The sequence below is a fragment of the Urocitellus parryii genome, chromosome 1 (genome assembly GCF_045843805.1).
Source record: "Urocitellus parryii isolate mUroPar1 chromosome 1, mUroPar1.hap1, whole genome shotgun sequence".
Taxonomy (NCBI): Eukaryota; Metazoa; Chordata; class Mammalia; order Rodentia; family Sciuridae; genus Urocitellus; species Urocitellus parryii.
The window spans coordinates 182,996,829-183,010,191 of NC_135531.1; the positions used below are offsets into that span (position 1 = coordinate 182,996,829).

The following is a 13,363-nucleotide window of genomic DNA, read 5'->3' on the forward strand; positions in this document are numbered from 1 at the left end:
TTCCTAATGAGATCCAAGCTCCAGAAATGGCAAGTATCATTTAAGTATGTTCTTTAAAAAATAATTTTTAAATTGAAGCTGTACAGAGATTAAGACTTTTTGGTCATAAAATAAAGTTTCAGAGTGCAGCTGGCTTTTTCTAATGGACAACTCCGGGGCAACTTTAAGGATCAAATGGCAACTTTAGAGGAAATGATTCTCAGTCACACCCTTATAGTGGGATTTGGGGGTAGGATGGGATAAAAGGTTCTTCACATCTTAGTGATGTGGTCTGAAAAGAACTCCTGGGCTGCCAACTACCTTGAATAGCTGTATACCTCACTGCAGGAAGAAATTCTTCCTAGCAGACAGGATGTAGATGAAGCTTTAGCAAATCCTTCTGTGCTGATATTAATTTTGGGAAACTTTAAATTTGGGAGAAAAAGCAAAGAATTTTCTAATTTATTAAACATCTCTTTATTGCTGGTTTCAGAGGTTGTTATTAAAATTGCTTCATAAATCACCAAATAGAAGGTATTTCAAAACCTTCAGACCTTCCTCATTTAGTCTCCTTTTCACCATCCCATTGATCCATGGTGTGGTGGTGGTCTACACCACAGTCAACACCACTGTTCTGCTGGAAAGGTGGTTAATCAGACAACATCCCAACACCAACAATGAGACAGGAGCACACACACGCTCACACAGTATTGTATTAATTTTTGGTTCTGCAAAATCTTTCTGGTAACTGGTATTAATAATCTAATAAACACAAACAATGAAGTATGCTGTTTGGAATTAGTATGCGGTTTCCGGTCTACCTGTTTACAATTTTCTTCCAAGTTTCCTTCTCCAGGCCCAGAACAGGTGGATGCTGACCTAGTGGGGAAATCCTCCCCTACTCGACTACGCTGAAGCGGGGACTGGCAAACAGGAAAGTGGGAGGGGAGGGGATCAGAGAGAGGCAGAGAGCGCTTAACCAAGCCGGCTGTAGGCTGGAAAAGCAATCTGGCTTCTTACATGAAATCACTGAGGCACATAAAATCAAAAGTTGGGAATAATAAGAATCTGAGACCCTCAATCATTTATTCAATGATTCCAAACCTTCCTGGAAGCAGGAATACTCTTGTTTCATAAGATGAGGTGGAAATTCACAGGTCAAAATAAGGCTTGAGAGCTGTAATTAAGTGGAAACTGAAATCTGATGATCAAACCCTTGGCTTTTTGATCAGGCTCTGCTGCCTGAGAGATTTTTTTTTTTTTTAAGTCATTTAGAAATTTCAACTTTAAGGCCATTTGTATACTTTTTCTGTTGTAGCCAACAGCATCTTTATGCTTCCTAGGTTTCTTTGCCATTTCTCCATTTCCTGAATTTTTCGAGTCAACAGGTGGGGGCTAGGACTTACCAAAATTATGGAAGAATAGGGTCAACCCACTGAAAGAGACACCAAAGCCTTGGTAGGCAATGTGAGGAGGGTGCTCATGTATACACCTACGCAATCCTCTCCCCTATGTGGACTGTGGCAGAGAGATTTTGTGGATATAATGAGGCCCTAATTGGTTGACTCTGAGTTAAATCAAAGGGGAGAGTAACCTGGGTGGGCTTGATCTGATCAGGTGAGTCCTGACAAGGCTGGAGAGATTCTCCTACTGGCTTTTAAATTTTTTCCTTAACTATGAAGATGAGTTTTGCTGAACAGCAAATTCATGGTTGACAGTTTTTCTTTCAGCACTTTAAATGTTATCCTACTGCCTTCTGTCCCCCAGGGTTTCAGATGAGAAATCATTTGTTAATCTTACTGAGGATGCCTTGGGCATGATGCCTTCTTACTGCTCTCAGGTTTCTACCTTCAGCTTTCAACAGTTCTATCTGAAGTTCCTAGGGGTGAATCCTTTCCTTTCTCCCTCTCCTTTAATTCTTACTCAGAGTTGGAACTGCTTAAGTACAAAGATTAAAGTTTTTATCAAACTCGGGAAGTTTCTGGACATAATGTCTTCAAATATTCTCCTGCTGATTAGGAAGTAGCACATGTCCTGGTGGGCAGCATGCCACAAGCTGTGAATGGCCCCTGTTTGAAAGCAAGAAAGCAGGCTCCTCAGTCCTACACCTGTGAGAAACTGCACTCTGTCAAGAACAGAGCCTCAGATGAGATGGAAGCCCCCGATAGCAGCTGTGTTTCAGCTTGGTGAAAGTCTAAGCAGAGGACCCAGAGAACACACGCCAGACTGCTGACCTACAGAAACTGAGAGGTCATAAATGTATGTGGTCTCCAGTGACTAGGTTTTATGGTAAGTTGTTAGGCAACAGAAAACGAATGTAGAAGCCAAAAGAAGAGACTATGACTTTTCAAGTATAGCTTCAAAATGTCATTTGAAATGAGATCATTTCCCTGTGGGTGTTTGTATTAGTTTATTGAATATTATTTTACTAGATGCCTACTGCGTTAGTCAGCTTTGCATCACTATCACAAAACACCGAGATAAACAATTTATAACAGGGAAAGGTTTGTTCTGGCTCCCAGTTTCAGAGGTTGCCGTTCACAGTTGGTTACTTGGCCTGCTTGCTTTGGGCCTGCAGTGGCACAGTTCATCATGGTGAGAGAACATGGCAGAGGTAGCCTGTTCACCTCATGGTGGCCCAGAAGCAGAGAAAGAAAGGAAGTGACCAGGGTCCCAATATCTGCTTCAAGGACAACCCCCGATTACCTGACTTCCTCCCACAAAGTCCCATCTAAAGGTTCTACCACCTCTCAATAGTGTCATAGGCTGTGAACCAAGGGGGTCTATGGGGACATTCCAGATCCAAACTATAACTCTATGGGTACTATACTGGTGCTCAGCATGGAGGGTGACCAAGACAGTCTCCAGTGTTCAACTTCCTCAGAATTCTTTGCTTAGACACGTTGGTCTGCTCTCTGCTCCCAGACAAACCTCATCTTTTCAACATCGATACTGCCCTTCTCCAAAGCTCACCACTTAGGAAAATCTCCTCCATATTTGATGATGAAAGATGAATCCTGTTCTCTAAGAAGCTTTCCCTAATCAATGCAACATGCATTGAGTTGACAACAGACAGAAAACCAAGCAGGCTAAAGGAAGACTTGAAGGATCCCAACCACTAGACTGGGCTCACAGTCAACAAAGGGAATTAGGGAAGGCTCTAAGGAACATTGAGGCCGGGCCTACTCCTGAAGACACTGAAGAACTAGGCTGAGCAGAATAGAATTTGTAGTAATCAGGTCAAGACTACTTCGGCAGTCTGTATGTCTTGAAGTTCAATTCCAGGGCAATGGTCTAAAATAATGGGCCTCAGCTCTGCATTAAAAATCAAGATTGCAAGGACCCTAATCAAAAAATTTTAAAAAGCCCTAGGTACAGATTCTACACTACATCAATAAAATCAGATTGCCTAGGAGTGGAGACCAGAAATCTAGGGTGATTTTAACTTGCAGCCAGAACTGAGAACTACTGATCTAAAATTTCTCAAATTTCTCTTAAGGGGCTGAGGAGGCTGTAGCTCAGTGGTAATGTGCTTGCCTGGCATGTGTGAGGCACTGGGTTCGATCCTCAGCACCACATAAAGATACTGTGTGTTCACCTACAATTAAATAAATATTTTAAAAATTTTTTTCTCTTAAGATCAAGACTACTGTACCTGAACCAGAAACTAGCTTTAAGCTAGATCTAAAGGGAAGGAAGTAGCCCTCACAATGGGATGAGGGAGAAGCAAGAATGCAGTGGAAACAGCACACCAAGGGAGACAAGGCTTTGTGAAATAACAGCAGATAATGCAAAATAACTGAAAATAAACTGTAGAATATTCAAACAGTAAATGAACCATGTGATCACTTGCAATAAATCTAATTTTCTAGTCATATTTGACCTGTGTTAGTATTAGAATAAGCTGCAATTCTAGAGCCCCAGGCTAAATAATTCAAGGAAGGAAGTTCCTACAATGTCCCGATTAGAAAAGAACAATAAATCCTAGTTTAGATTTTCTAATGTGCATTTCCACGGCAAGTAGACATTAGGTTCAAATTTGGTTACTCGAAAATAGGTCCTAACTACAGCAAGATGCAAATCTAAAACACATTTAGGCCCATGTAGGAAATACTTACAAGGAAGATTTGCCACTAAAGCACATCCTCACACTGACACAGTCAGCTGTGGTCTGAGTAGCTTTCAAGAGTCCACAGTAATTGAAGGTTTGGTCCCTAGAGTGGCATTACTAAGAGGTGGTTTACCTTTAAAAAGTGGGGCCTAGGGCTGGGGTTGTAGCTCAGTAATAGCTTGCCTAACACGTGTGAGGCCCTGGGTTCGATTCTCAGCACCACATATAAAGAAAGATCCACTGACAACAAAAAGTATGGAGGGGGAGGGGGAGGTGGGGAGAGGTGGGGGAGGAGGGGGGAGGAGGAGGGGGGGAGGAGGAGAGGGGGAGGAGGAGAGGGGAAGGAGGAGGGGGAGGAGAAGAAGAAGAAGAAAAAGAGGAGGAGGAGGAGGAGCCCAGTGGGAGAGCCTTAGGTTATTGGGGGCATGCTCTTCAAAGGGACTGTGGGTCCCTAGTCTCCGTCCTCCTGTTTTGTGATATATGTTCTTCCGTGTGCCTCAGCCATGCTGTGATGCATCCAAAAAAGGGGCCTCAAAGGGCAAGCATCATGCCCTGAACCTCTGAAACTGTAAGCTAAATAAACCTCTTCTTCTTCATAAATACCCTGTTACATATTTTATTATAGGGATGAAAAGTGGACTAACATGCATACAGATGTGTCATAACTAAAGAGAGAAAGATAGCAACTGTTTTTGGAGATTATAGGGATTGGAACCAGGGCTTGAGCTAGGTAAGCACTCTTCCATTGGGCCACCTCCCTAGCCCGAGCAACTTAAATTTTATTTAAGCTTTTTGTTTTCAATCCTATGATTTTTAAAATTACAACAGAAATATCTGTTCTGACTTTTAAAGCAAATAAAATTTCAATTACTGTGGACTCTTGAAAACTACCCAACTAGTGTATTAAATGTTGTCAATGAAAAAAACATTTTTGATAAATGTTAAGATATTTTACAACAGGATCATGAATGAAAAATATTAGTTGGTATTAGATAATAATTTGAATGAGTGCTTTAAAAAGATTTTCCCTTGTTCCTTTGACAATGAGCAAGTTAGTTTATTGCTAAGTAACAGACAGTGAGAATTAAATGGACCATGATCCTTCTAAAGAAATCTCTTAGATAATTCTTTGGTTCTTCTCTTTGAACTCCGTCAGAGAGTTCAGTGTCTATTTGCAGTAGGAAATGCACCAATCATGCTGAACATTGCTTAGGATCACCCTTCCCTTTTCCCTGTCTGGATCCAGGTGATCCACATTTTCCATCCTGCTCCAAGGCCAAAGGGCTACTGGCAGGGATGGCTGAGGAAGGAGTAGAATACAAAAGAAGAAAATGCCAGGTTGTGAGTTCACACAAATAACCACCTTGGAGTTCTGAAGGCAGAACTGAGAAATTTGGGCTTTAAAAAGCATGAAAAGCAAAGCTTTTATATAAAGTAAAAGTTTGTAACAACCACGTGTGGAAACCCAAGCTTTGGAAACACCCCTGATAAGAAGAGAATGAGGACAATAGCTATAACAGCCCCAATATGAACTCACACTCTGACTGTAGTGTGTTGGGGACTGATTAAATGCTTTACTGTCATCCTTTTAACAGTCTGTAAAGCAGATTAGTTAATAAGAGAAGGAGTAGTAGCCTGTGCTCTACCATGTTATATGCCTCTCAATGTTATTTCAGAAGAAGCAAATATTTCCCTTGAGTTACTAAAATGACAACAACACAACAATGTGTTGGTATCAGGTGTTTCAAAAATCTGAATTCTGTCCCCACGCCACTCCATTTCCCAAATTACAGACAGCATGTTCCAAATGTGGCATATAACTAGATGTTTATTTGCTCTTCTTAAAGTGAAGAATCTGTTCTATCTTATCAAACTTTTCAACTACAGGCACCCCACTTTACTATCAGGCACCCCACAGCCTGCTAGCTTCAGAACTACAATTGCATCTTCAAAGCACAAGTCAGACTGTTCAGTGTTCTTGAAAAAGACACTAGACTGCTAGTGCTTTCACATCACAAAATGATAAAAATGGACACCTGGGAAACCACCAACCCATCAGATTTTTCTTGTAATAGTCAAACACTGGAAATGGACATAACAGGAAAGAGAAGAAGAAAACCTTGCTTTTCATAGAAAAAAAGTGCTTGTGTGTGTGTGGGGGGGGCAGTTTGCACATTTCTAAATGAATTTATGGTTTCTAATACATGCCTAGGATAGTCTGTAATTATACTTTAGCTCTCTTGGTCATACCTTTCTCACATCTGAACTCTTTGGTTCTGTTGTCCAGGTAATGATTCTAGAAACAGCAAGCCTCGTCTCGCTAGAGTTTACAAAATCTGTTGGGTCCATCTGTCTGGCCAGAGACTCAATGTATTTCAGGATTGCAACTTTGACCTGAAAGACCAAATAATTATAAGCATTAAGTATACTCAACCAATCTTTAAATAGAATTCATAAGTGGTGGCCACAGAAAAGTAAACACCATTGAGGGGGGAAACTCCCTTCCTTTGTCCTAGACTTATACTTCCACATGAAATGACATCCTAATCCTCACAAGTGCTGCCGGACACTTATAGGGCAGCTCTGCCACCAAATGAGAGGGCAGGCTCAACTCTGTAGTTAGTTTTTCACACATTCCAGGCCCTGTCCGGCGAGGCAAGCTCGTGTTCTACTCTTTTATATCAACTCGTCAAAAGGGTGTTCATTTATTAGGCCCAAAGTGAAACCTCAAGACAAATTCATGATCCAGGAACAGATGACGAATATGACTACACACATCTTCCCTCCCTGTACAACAAAAAAATTTAGTCAAGTTATTATCGATGATTTTCCACATCTTAGAGAGTGATAACATTAAAGAAATATTCCAACAAGATGCTGATCTCAACACATCAGAATGCTTAATTTTCTAGTTTAAATATTAATTGTGAAAAAGATTACTAATGCCCAAATGATGGTGAGGATGTGGAACAACAGAAACTCTCATACTTTGCTGGTAGAGATGTAATATGTTATAATCATTTTGGCTTCTAAAAAAGCTGACCATGCTTACTTTATGAACAGCAATTCCTTTACAAGGCACTAAACCAAGAGAAATGAAAACATGTCCACAGAGTGGAAAAGGAATATTCACAGACTTCCTAACTGCTAAATACGAGTCATGTATTAAAAAAGTGAATTTTAAGCAATTTTTTGAGTTCCTGGGGTTGAACTGTAATGACGAATAGATACTGACCTTGAGGTTTGGAGTCTGAGTTTGATCCACAATAAATCTCATCAAAATGTTAAACTGTTGATCAAATGGAAAGGAGTCCCTAGATTAAAAGAAAAGAGAGTGCTTGCTTTTAAAGATATTGCAAAAAGGAATGTCAAACTACATAACAAAAACATACTGTTATAAATTAATATATGTAAATGCCTATTCACATTCTTTAAATAGTACTTTTCGTTTTGCACAAATACCAAGTACATGTTTATATAGGAAATTTAAGAAAAGGAAAATCTTACACTAAAGTTACTTTGAGTAGCTCTTTTAAAGATTAAGACCAAACAGCAAACAAGGCAGTAAGGAAGATTCCTCCTGTCCTGCTCAGGGTCATCCTCTCTTCACTCCAGCTACCTTTCTGAATGCTGCTTACCTGAGAAACAGTTCTGATTTCCCAGATCTTATTTTTACAACCCCACTATGCTGCTTCTAGGTGACCTGGCTTAAGCCAAATGTCTGTTTTCTTTGTCCTGGAAACTGCCTATCATTCTATTTTGGTCTGACCACCATAAAAGAATGCCTGTTCAAAACTCAGCGACAGAAATTCCCCACCCAGCTCAACTCACACACAGAAGCCTGGGCCCAAGGAGCCCCTTCTCTTGTTCCATTTCTTGCCTGTGAATGACCCATTTCTCATAGTCACTGTGCATCTCTGAGCCAATCAAGGGGCTCCTGGCTAGTGAAAATCAGTGCTCTCTCCCTTAAAATGTGGTAATTACTAGTACCAGTTAAAAACTACCTAATGGAGCACTATGTAGATAACGCTGATGGGACTTCTACATTAACGGGAAAGATAATGCAATCGGCAAGTCCTATTACAACTGAGGCTGAGTGGTTACATTTCTTTCTTTGGAACCTTTTAGAAATCTTTCCTAGTCTATAGAAGTACAGTAAAATGAATAAAAATGTAGGTGTGAATCTACAAATATTTGAAGCAAATAATATCTATGATCTCAGAATTGTTATGAAAATTAAAATAAATGATATAAGAAAAATATCAAGTTTTATGAAGTGGTGCATATTAGGTGCCACCATTATCAGTATCATAATTACCAACAGAAAGCAAACCTGACCCACAGCACCCTTTCCTCTCATGTCTATCTGCACCCTGGAAGTTCTGAGGACTGCTTCTGGAGACCAAGTGCACGTCAGTTGTCAGTACACCCAACTTAAGTGACTGGTTGACACACTGCACACAAAATGCTGCTCCCTGCTTGTGCAGCAAGGGCATGAGTGGAGAATATACTTCAGGCACTGGTGTGTTTAGCCAGGAAATGCACCCTGTTGTTAGCTCAGCCACAGAGAGGAAACTCAGGCAGATTAGCTCAGGTCTAGAATCTGTGGAGCACCTCTGAGCCACCACTGAAAGTCCCTCCAAATAACCACTGGATGGTTCCAGATGAACTTCAACAGCTGCATAGCTCAGCAGCTGAAACAAAGAAGGGAATCACAAAAATACCCTAGGGACTCAGAACAAGTCTACTGAGATTAGATTTTGTTTTACGGAAAGGGGCAGCCATGAAAATTAGAAAGAGGACACACTGTATTCCTTAATTACCAAAGTTTAGTTTGCAGAATATTATAAATTATAGCCTATTTGGAAATAGTACTTTTAACTTTATAGAAATCCTAAATTAACACATCCTTATGTATAAAATAATAATAATAAAAAAAATGTCCCAAAATACATACTGAAGTTACTTTGGGTAGCTATTTTAAAGATTAAGACTAAGCAGTAACCTTTAAGAGTATAATCTTAATCCATTAAGTCCTAAATTTTCAGTTCTGCAAATGTAACAAATATTCAAATATTATTTCAAAGTTATCATAAGTAGTATATTTGTTGTTCAGTTTAAGTATTTATAGGTGTCCCACATCTAGGTCAGTGGGACAAAATGATTAATATGCCCATCATTCCTAAAAATCTGAAATGGACCTTTCCTTCATAAAGTCACTTGATTTAAGTGACCCAGAGATCAGATATGGCTCATACATTTTGTTTGGCCTTTAGAGGCATAAGAAATGTGTTCCCAAATCTTTATTTATGACTTTTTGAAAACTCTGGTTTCACTGGGCCCACATCCCACAGCCTGTCAATAACTCCCTTCTCATCACTCATTTCTACCAGCTGTATCAGTCTATCAATTCCTGGCCACACCTTCCATTGTAATGCTCCCTAATTCCATTAAATTTGATCATCCAAAGAGAGAGTCTAGTTTGAAAGTCTTATTCTGAATGCAGCATGTTACTTTTGAGTTTACAGGAAATCAGAAGAAAGGTATTTTATAACAGTACAAATTAGAAGGTTAACCAAAAGAAAAACCCCTGGCATCAGAGTATAGAGGGACAAATGTGTGCAAGGCAGCCAGAGTCCTGCACTACCTGCATGGATGGGGACGGGGAAGGGCATGTGCTGTTGTTAGTGGTATGAGCTGGACACAAAATAAAGGTACAAGCACTACCTCTACCCCACACACAGGAAGGGAGGACACATGCCTACAGAGCAGCCTGGAGTCACAGAAGCAAAGAGAGGAGCAATGATCAAAAATCCTGGATGCTAATTCCCAGATGGCCACTAACACCAAGTGTGAGCCTGGGCAAAGTAGTCTGCTTCTCACTGATGATATGAACATCATCTTCAAGGTCTTTTGTTTAAAAATTTCTATTATTTCAGTTTATAAATAATAACTGGGTCTTATAAGCTGAATATGGTGGCACATGTCTATAATCCCAGTGACTCGGGAGGCTGAGAAAAGAGGATCACAAGTTCGAGACCAGTCTCAGCAACCTAGTGACACCCTCAACAACTTAATGAGACACAGTCTCAAGACAAAAGGTGCAAAGGTGCTGAGAATGTAGCACCTCTGGGTTCAATCCCCAATACCAAAAATAATAATTATTATCATTAATATTGTTATGGGGTCTTATAAAAGTTACTGCTCTGAGGGCTGGGGATAAGCTCAGTTGGTAGAGTGCTTGTCTTGCATGTACAAAGCCCTGGGTTCAATCCCCAGCACCACCACCAATTAAAAAAAAAAAAAAAAAAAAAAAAAAAAGTTACTGCTTTGATGATAATTTTCTGAGTGATCCAGGAGTCATTCATTTATTTATTTTTAAATTTATTTGTTTCTTTGGTGCTTTACCACTGAGCTACAGCTTTAGTCCTTTTTGGTTTTTAAGACAGCATCTTGATAAGTTGCTAAAGGTCTCACAGTTGCTGAGGTTGGCCCTGAACTTGAGATCTTCCTGCCTTAGCTTCCCGAGTCACTGAGATTACAGGCATGCATCCCCGTGTGCAGTTCTGTCTATCCATTCATTTATTCATTCACTCATTTTTATTTTAGCATTAGGAATTGAACCTAGGGACACTTTACCACCAAGCTATACTACCAGTCCAGTCCTTTTTTATTTGTGTGCATGTATGTATGCGTGTGATGCTGGGGATTGAACCCAGGGCCTTGTGCATGTGAGACAAGCACTCTACCAACTGAAGTATATCCCCAGCCCTGTACTTATTTTTTGAGACAAAAGTCTCATTAAGCTGGCCTCGAATCTGTGATCCTCCTGCCTTAGCCTACCAAATCACTGGGATTACAGGTGTGTACCACATCTGGCTCATCTGTTCTTACTAAAAGATTCATTAATCTGATACATCTCTCTCCATTTCCTACCAGATGACAATGTCAACATTATTGCAAAGTGTCTTCTGAGAACACTTAATTCTAACTCTTGTATACTGAAGATCTATAATGGCACAGACAAGGGAGAAGAGGCTTCTGAACATAGTTTTTAATTTTTTCTAAGCCTTGTAGCTTCTCTTTCCTCATAACAGTTACAAGGCTTACAACTGTTGTAATGTTTATCAAGGAACCGGTCAACTTAAAGACAGTTTCTGAACCAACAACATCTCAACATCATACATTGATAAATTTCCAGTGTGACTTAAAAGAAATTGGTATTGAGAATACTAAGAACTTCAGAAAAATATGTATATTCTAAACATTCTCTTTAAATATTTTATACAGGAAAGATAATCATTCTCAAAGTTTTACATGTGTCTAAGGCATTCACAAAATACAATGCCAAGTCAAGGAAGATATGGGTATTTCATCTCCTGAACTGTTGGGACATGTCGACAAAAGTCAACAAGAGAACTTGAGAACTGAGCAAGAGAGAAGAGATTTGAGTGGGTGACAAAGACCATGAGTAACAGAAGCCCTTGCCAAGAAATCACAGTCAAGACTTAACAACATGGCTGAGCCCCTTGACACTCACCTTGTGACATCTAGGGCCTTCTGAACTTTTGCTTGCACAGAGCCAAGTAAATCTGCTCCCATTTTCTTAAGTAATTGTGTGAGAAGGACAAAAAGCCAGTCTTGCAAGTCATCCTTATGAATTATTATAAAATCCACTAGAGTCTCCAAGAACATACTGAAAACCTGAACACAAATGAAAACCAAGCATTTCACATGTCTGATTCATGATTTTCTCCAAAGAGTAGAAAGCATTAAAAAGGCCCATGCTATTTTACCCAGACTCTCGTCATTTATGTGAACACTGCTAACAACCGCTCATATTGCAAAGGCAAATGCATTGTGGAAAATGGAGAAAGGAAAAAGGACTGACACTTACTCTCTGTTGTGAATTCCACCGCAAACCAGGCCATGCAACAAAACAAATTCCATGTTAGTCACAGTGAATATCATTTTCATGCAGTTTCTTTAAAAATCCTGAAAAAGCTACAAACTGATAAAATACTTGCTCCTCCCTCAATATTAGCCTATAAAAGTTAGTACAAAGAGGAATGAATTTTTCTGAGTTTAATCCTAGAGGCTTTTTTTTAAAAAAAGAGAGAGAGAGAGAAAAAAAAAAACTCAATTGTCCTAATTCTATACTATTCTTGCTCATTACTGAGTATTCATGGTATAGTATAAGATACAAAAAAAAAAAAAAAAAGCCATTCCCTATTGTGTAGCTATTGCCTTTCATCTTAATCAGCTCTTTTGAAGTATGCCAATTTCAGATATTATGAATAAAATATTATAATAAATGATAATGACAGTTCATGTAATTCTTGTACTGCTGTGTAATTATCACAGATATCTAAGGTGAAACAGTCCACAGTGGAATATCTGTGAACCAATTTCAGAGAGATTAGTAGCACCGTGTTTCCCTACCTCTTCAGTGAGCCTTGCTCTACTGGGACAACCCACCAATCACACACCTCCTCGTTTCTAGTGCAGCAACTGTTCACCACCAGGGGTCTCCAGTGAGTCAGCTCAGGAAAAAAAAAGCCAGTGGCCCTGGCTGTGGGATTCCTGGCTTCTCTCACAGACAGCTAACAAATATCAACTAAACTGAGACCTCCAAACTCACTGGACAAGAGCCTTCTGATGATAACAAATTTCCTTCTTTATCCTCACATTCTGCTTCTGAATCAGCAATCTAGAGGTAACAGGTAACAGAAATTTCATCAATGTTCAAAACCATCTAATATCCCTTATGGTATAATTCTTACGAAATGTATTATGCTTATGCTTTAACTCTTATTGCTTTTAACATTACCTTAGAGAAAAGTGTGCAAAGATTATATCTTTGAATATCTATATGGCCTCTAAACTTGACCTCTTTTGGGTTTTATTGACATTGTTAATATTATCCTTGTTGTGAAGGTTTTCCGGGAGATTTTTGCAGGGGCATAGAAGTGGAGCATCACCCTGTATTCATTCCCTTTCAGTCTTGTGAACAAAAGGCAAGGGGCCTTATCTGTTTTTTCTGTATCTCTGGCTCATAGCAGGTACTCAGTAAATACCAAATGATTGGATGGATGAGTGTGTGGGTGGGTGGGTTCTACTTTAAGGACAATTCCTATGAGGAAGCAAGGATAGAAAAAGAAGACGAAATACAGCTGGCTGGAATTTCACAGTATTATAGGCTGCCTTCTTCCAGCAAGAATTAGAAGAGACCATTTTTTACTAGGGAAACTATAGTGTAATATGGTTAATCCT

At 39.6% G+C, this 13,363-nt stretch overlaps 1 protein-coding gene across 5 annotated transcripts in view; it reads right to left on the reverse strand.

Annotated features, from left to right (window-relative positions):
* The window catches only part of Clasp1 (cytoplasmic linker associated protein 1), a 269,273-nt gene that overhangs the window by 47,940 nt on the left and 207,970 nt on the right, over positions 1 to 13,363 (reverse strand). For all 5 annotated transcript variants that reach the window (XM_077802326.1, XM_077802325.1, XM_077802322.1 and 2 more), the window contains 3 exons: positions 11,631 to 11,794; positions 7,326 to 7,404; positions 6,341 to 6,484 (listed from right to left, as the gene is read on the reverse strand). In XM_077802326.1, the coding sequence (XP_077658452.1) occupies positions 6,341 to 6,484; positions 7,326 to 7,404; positions 11,631 to 11,794 (387 nt within the window). The remainder of the gene's footprint in view (positions 1 to 6,340; positions 6,485 to 7,325; positions 7,405 to 11,630; positions 11,795 to 13,363) is intronic.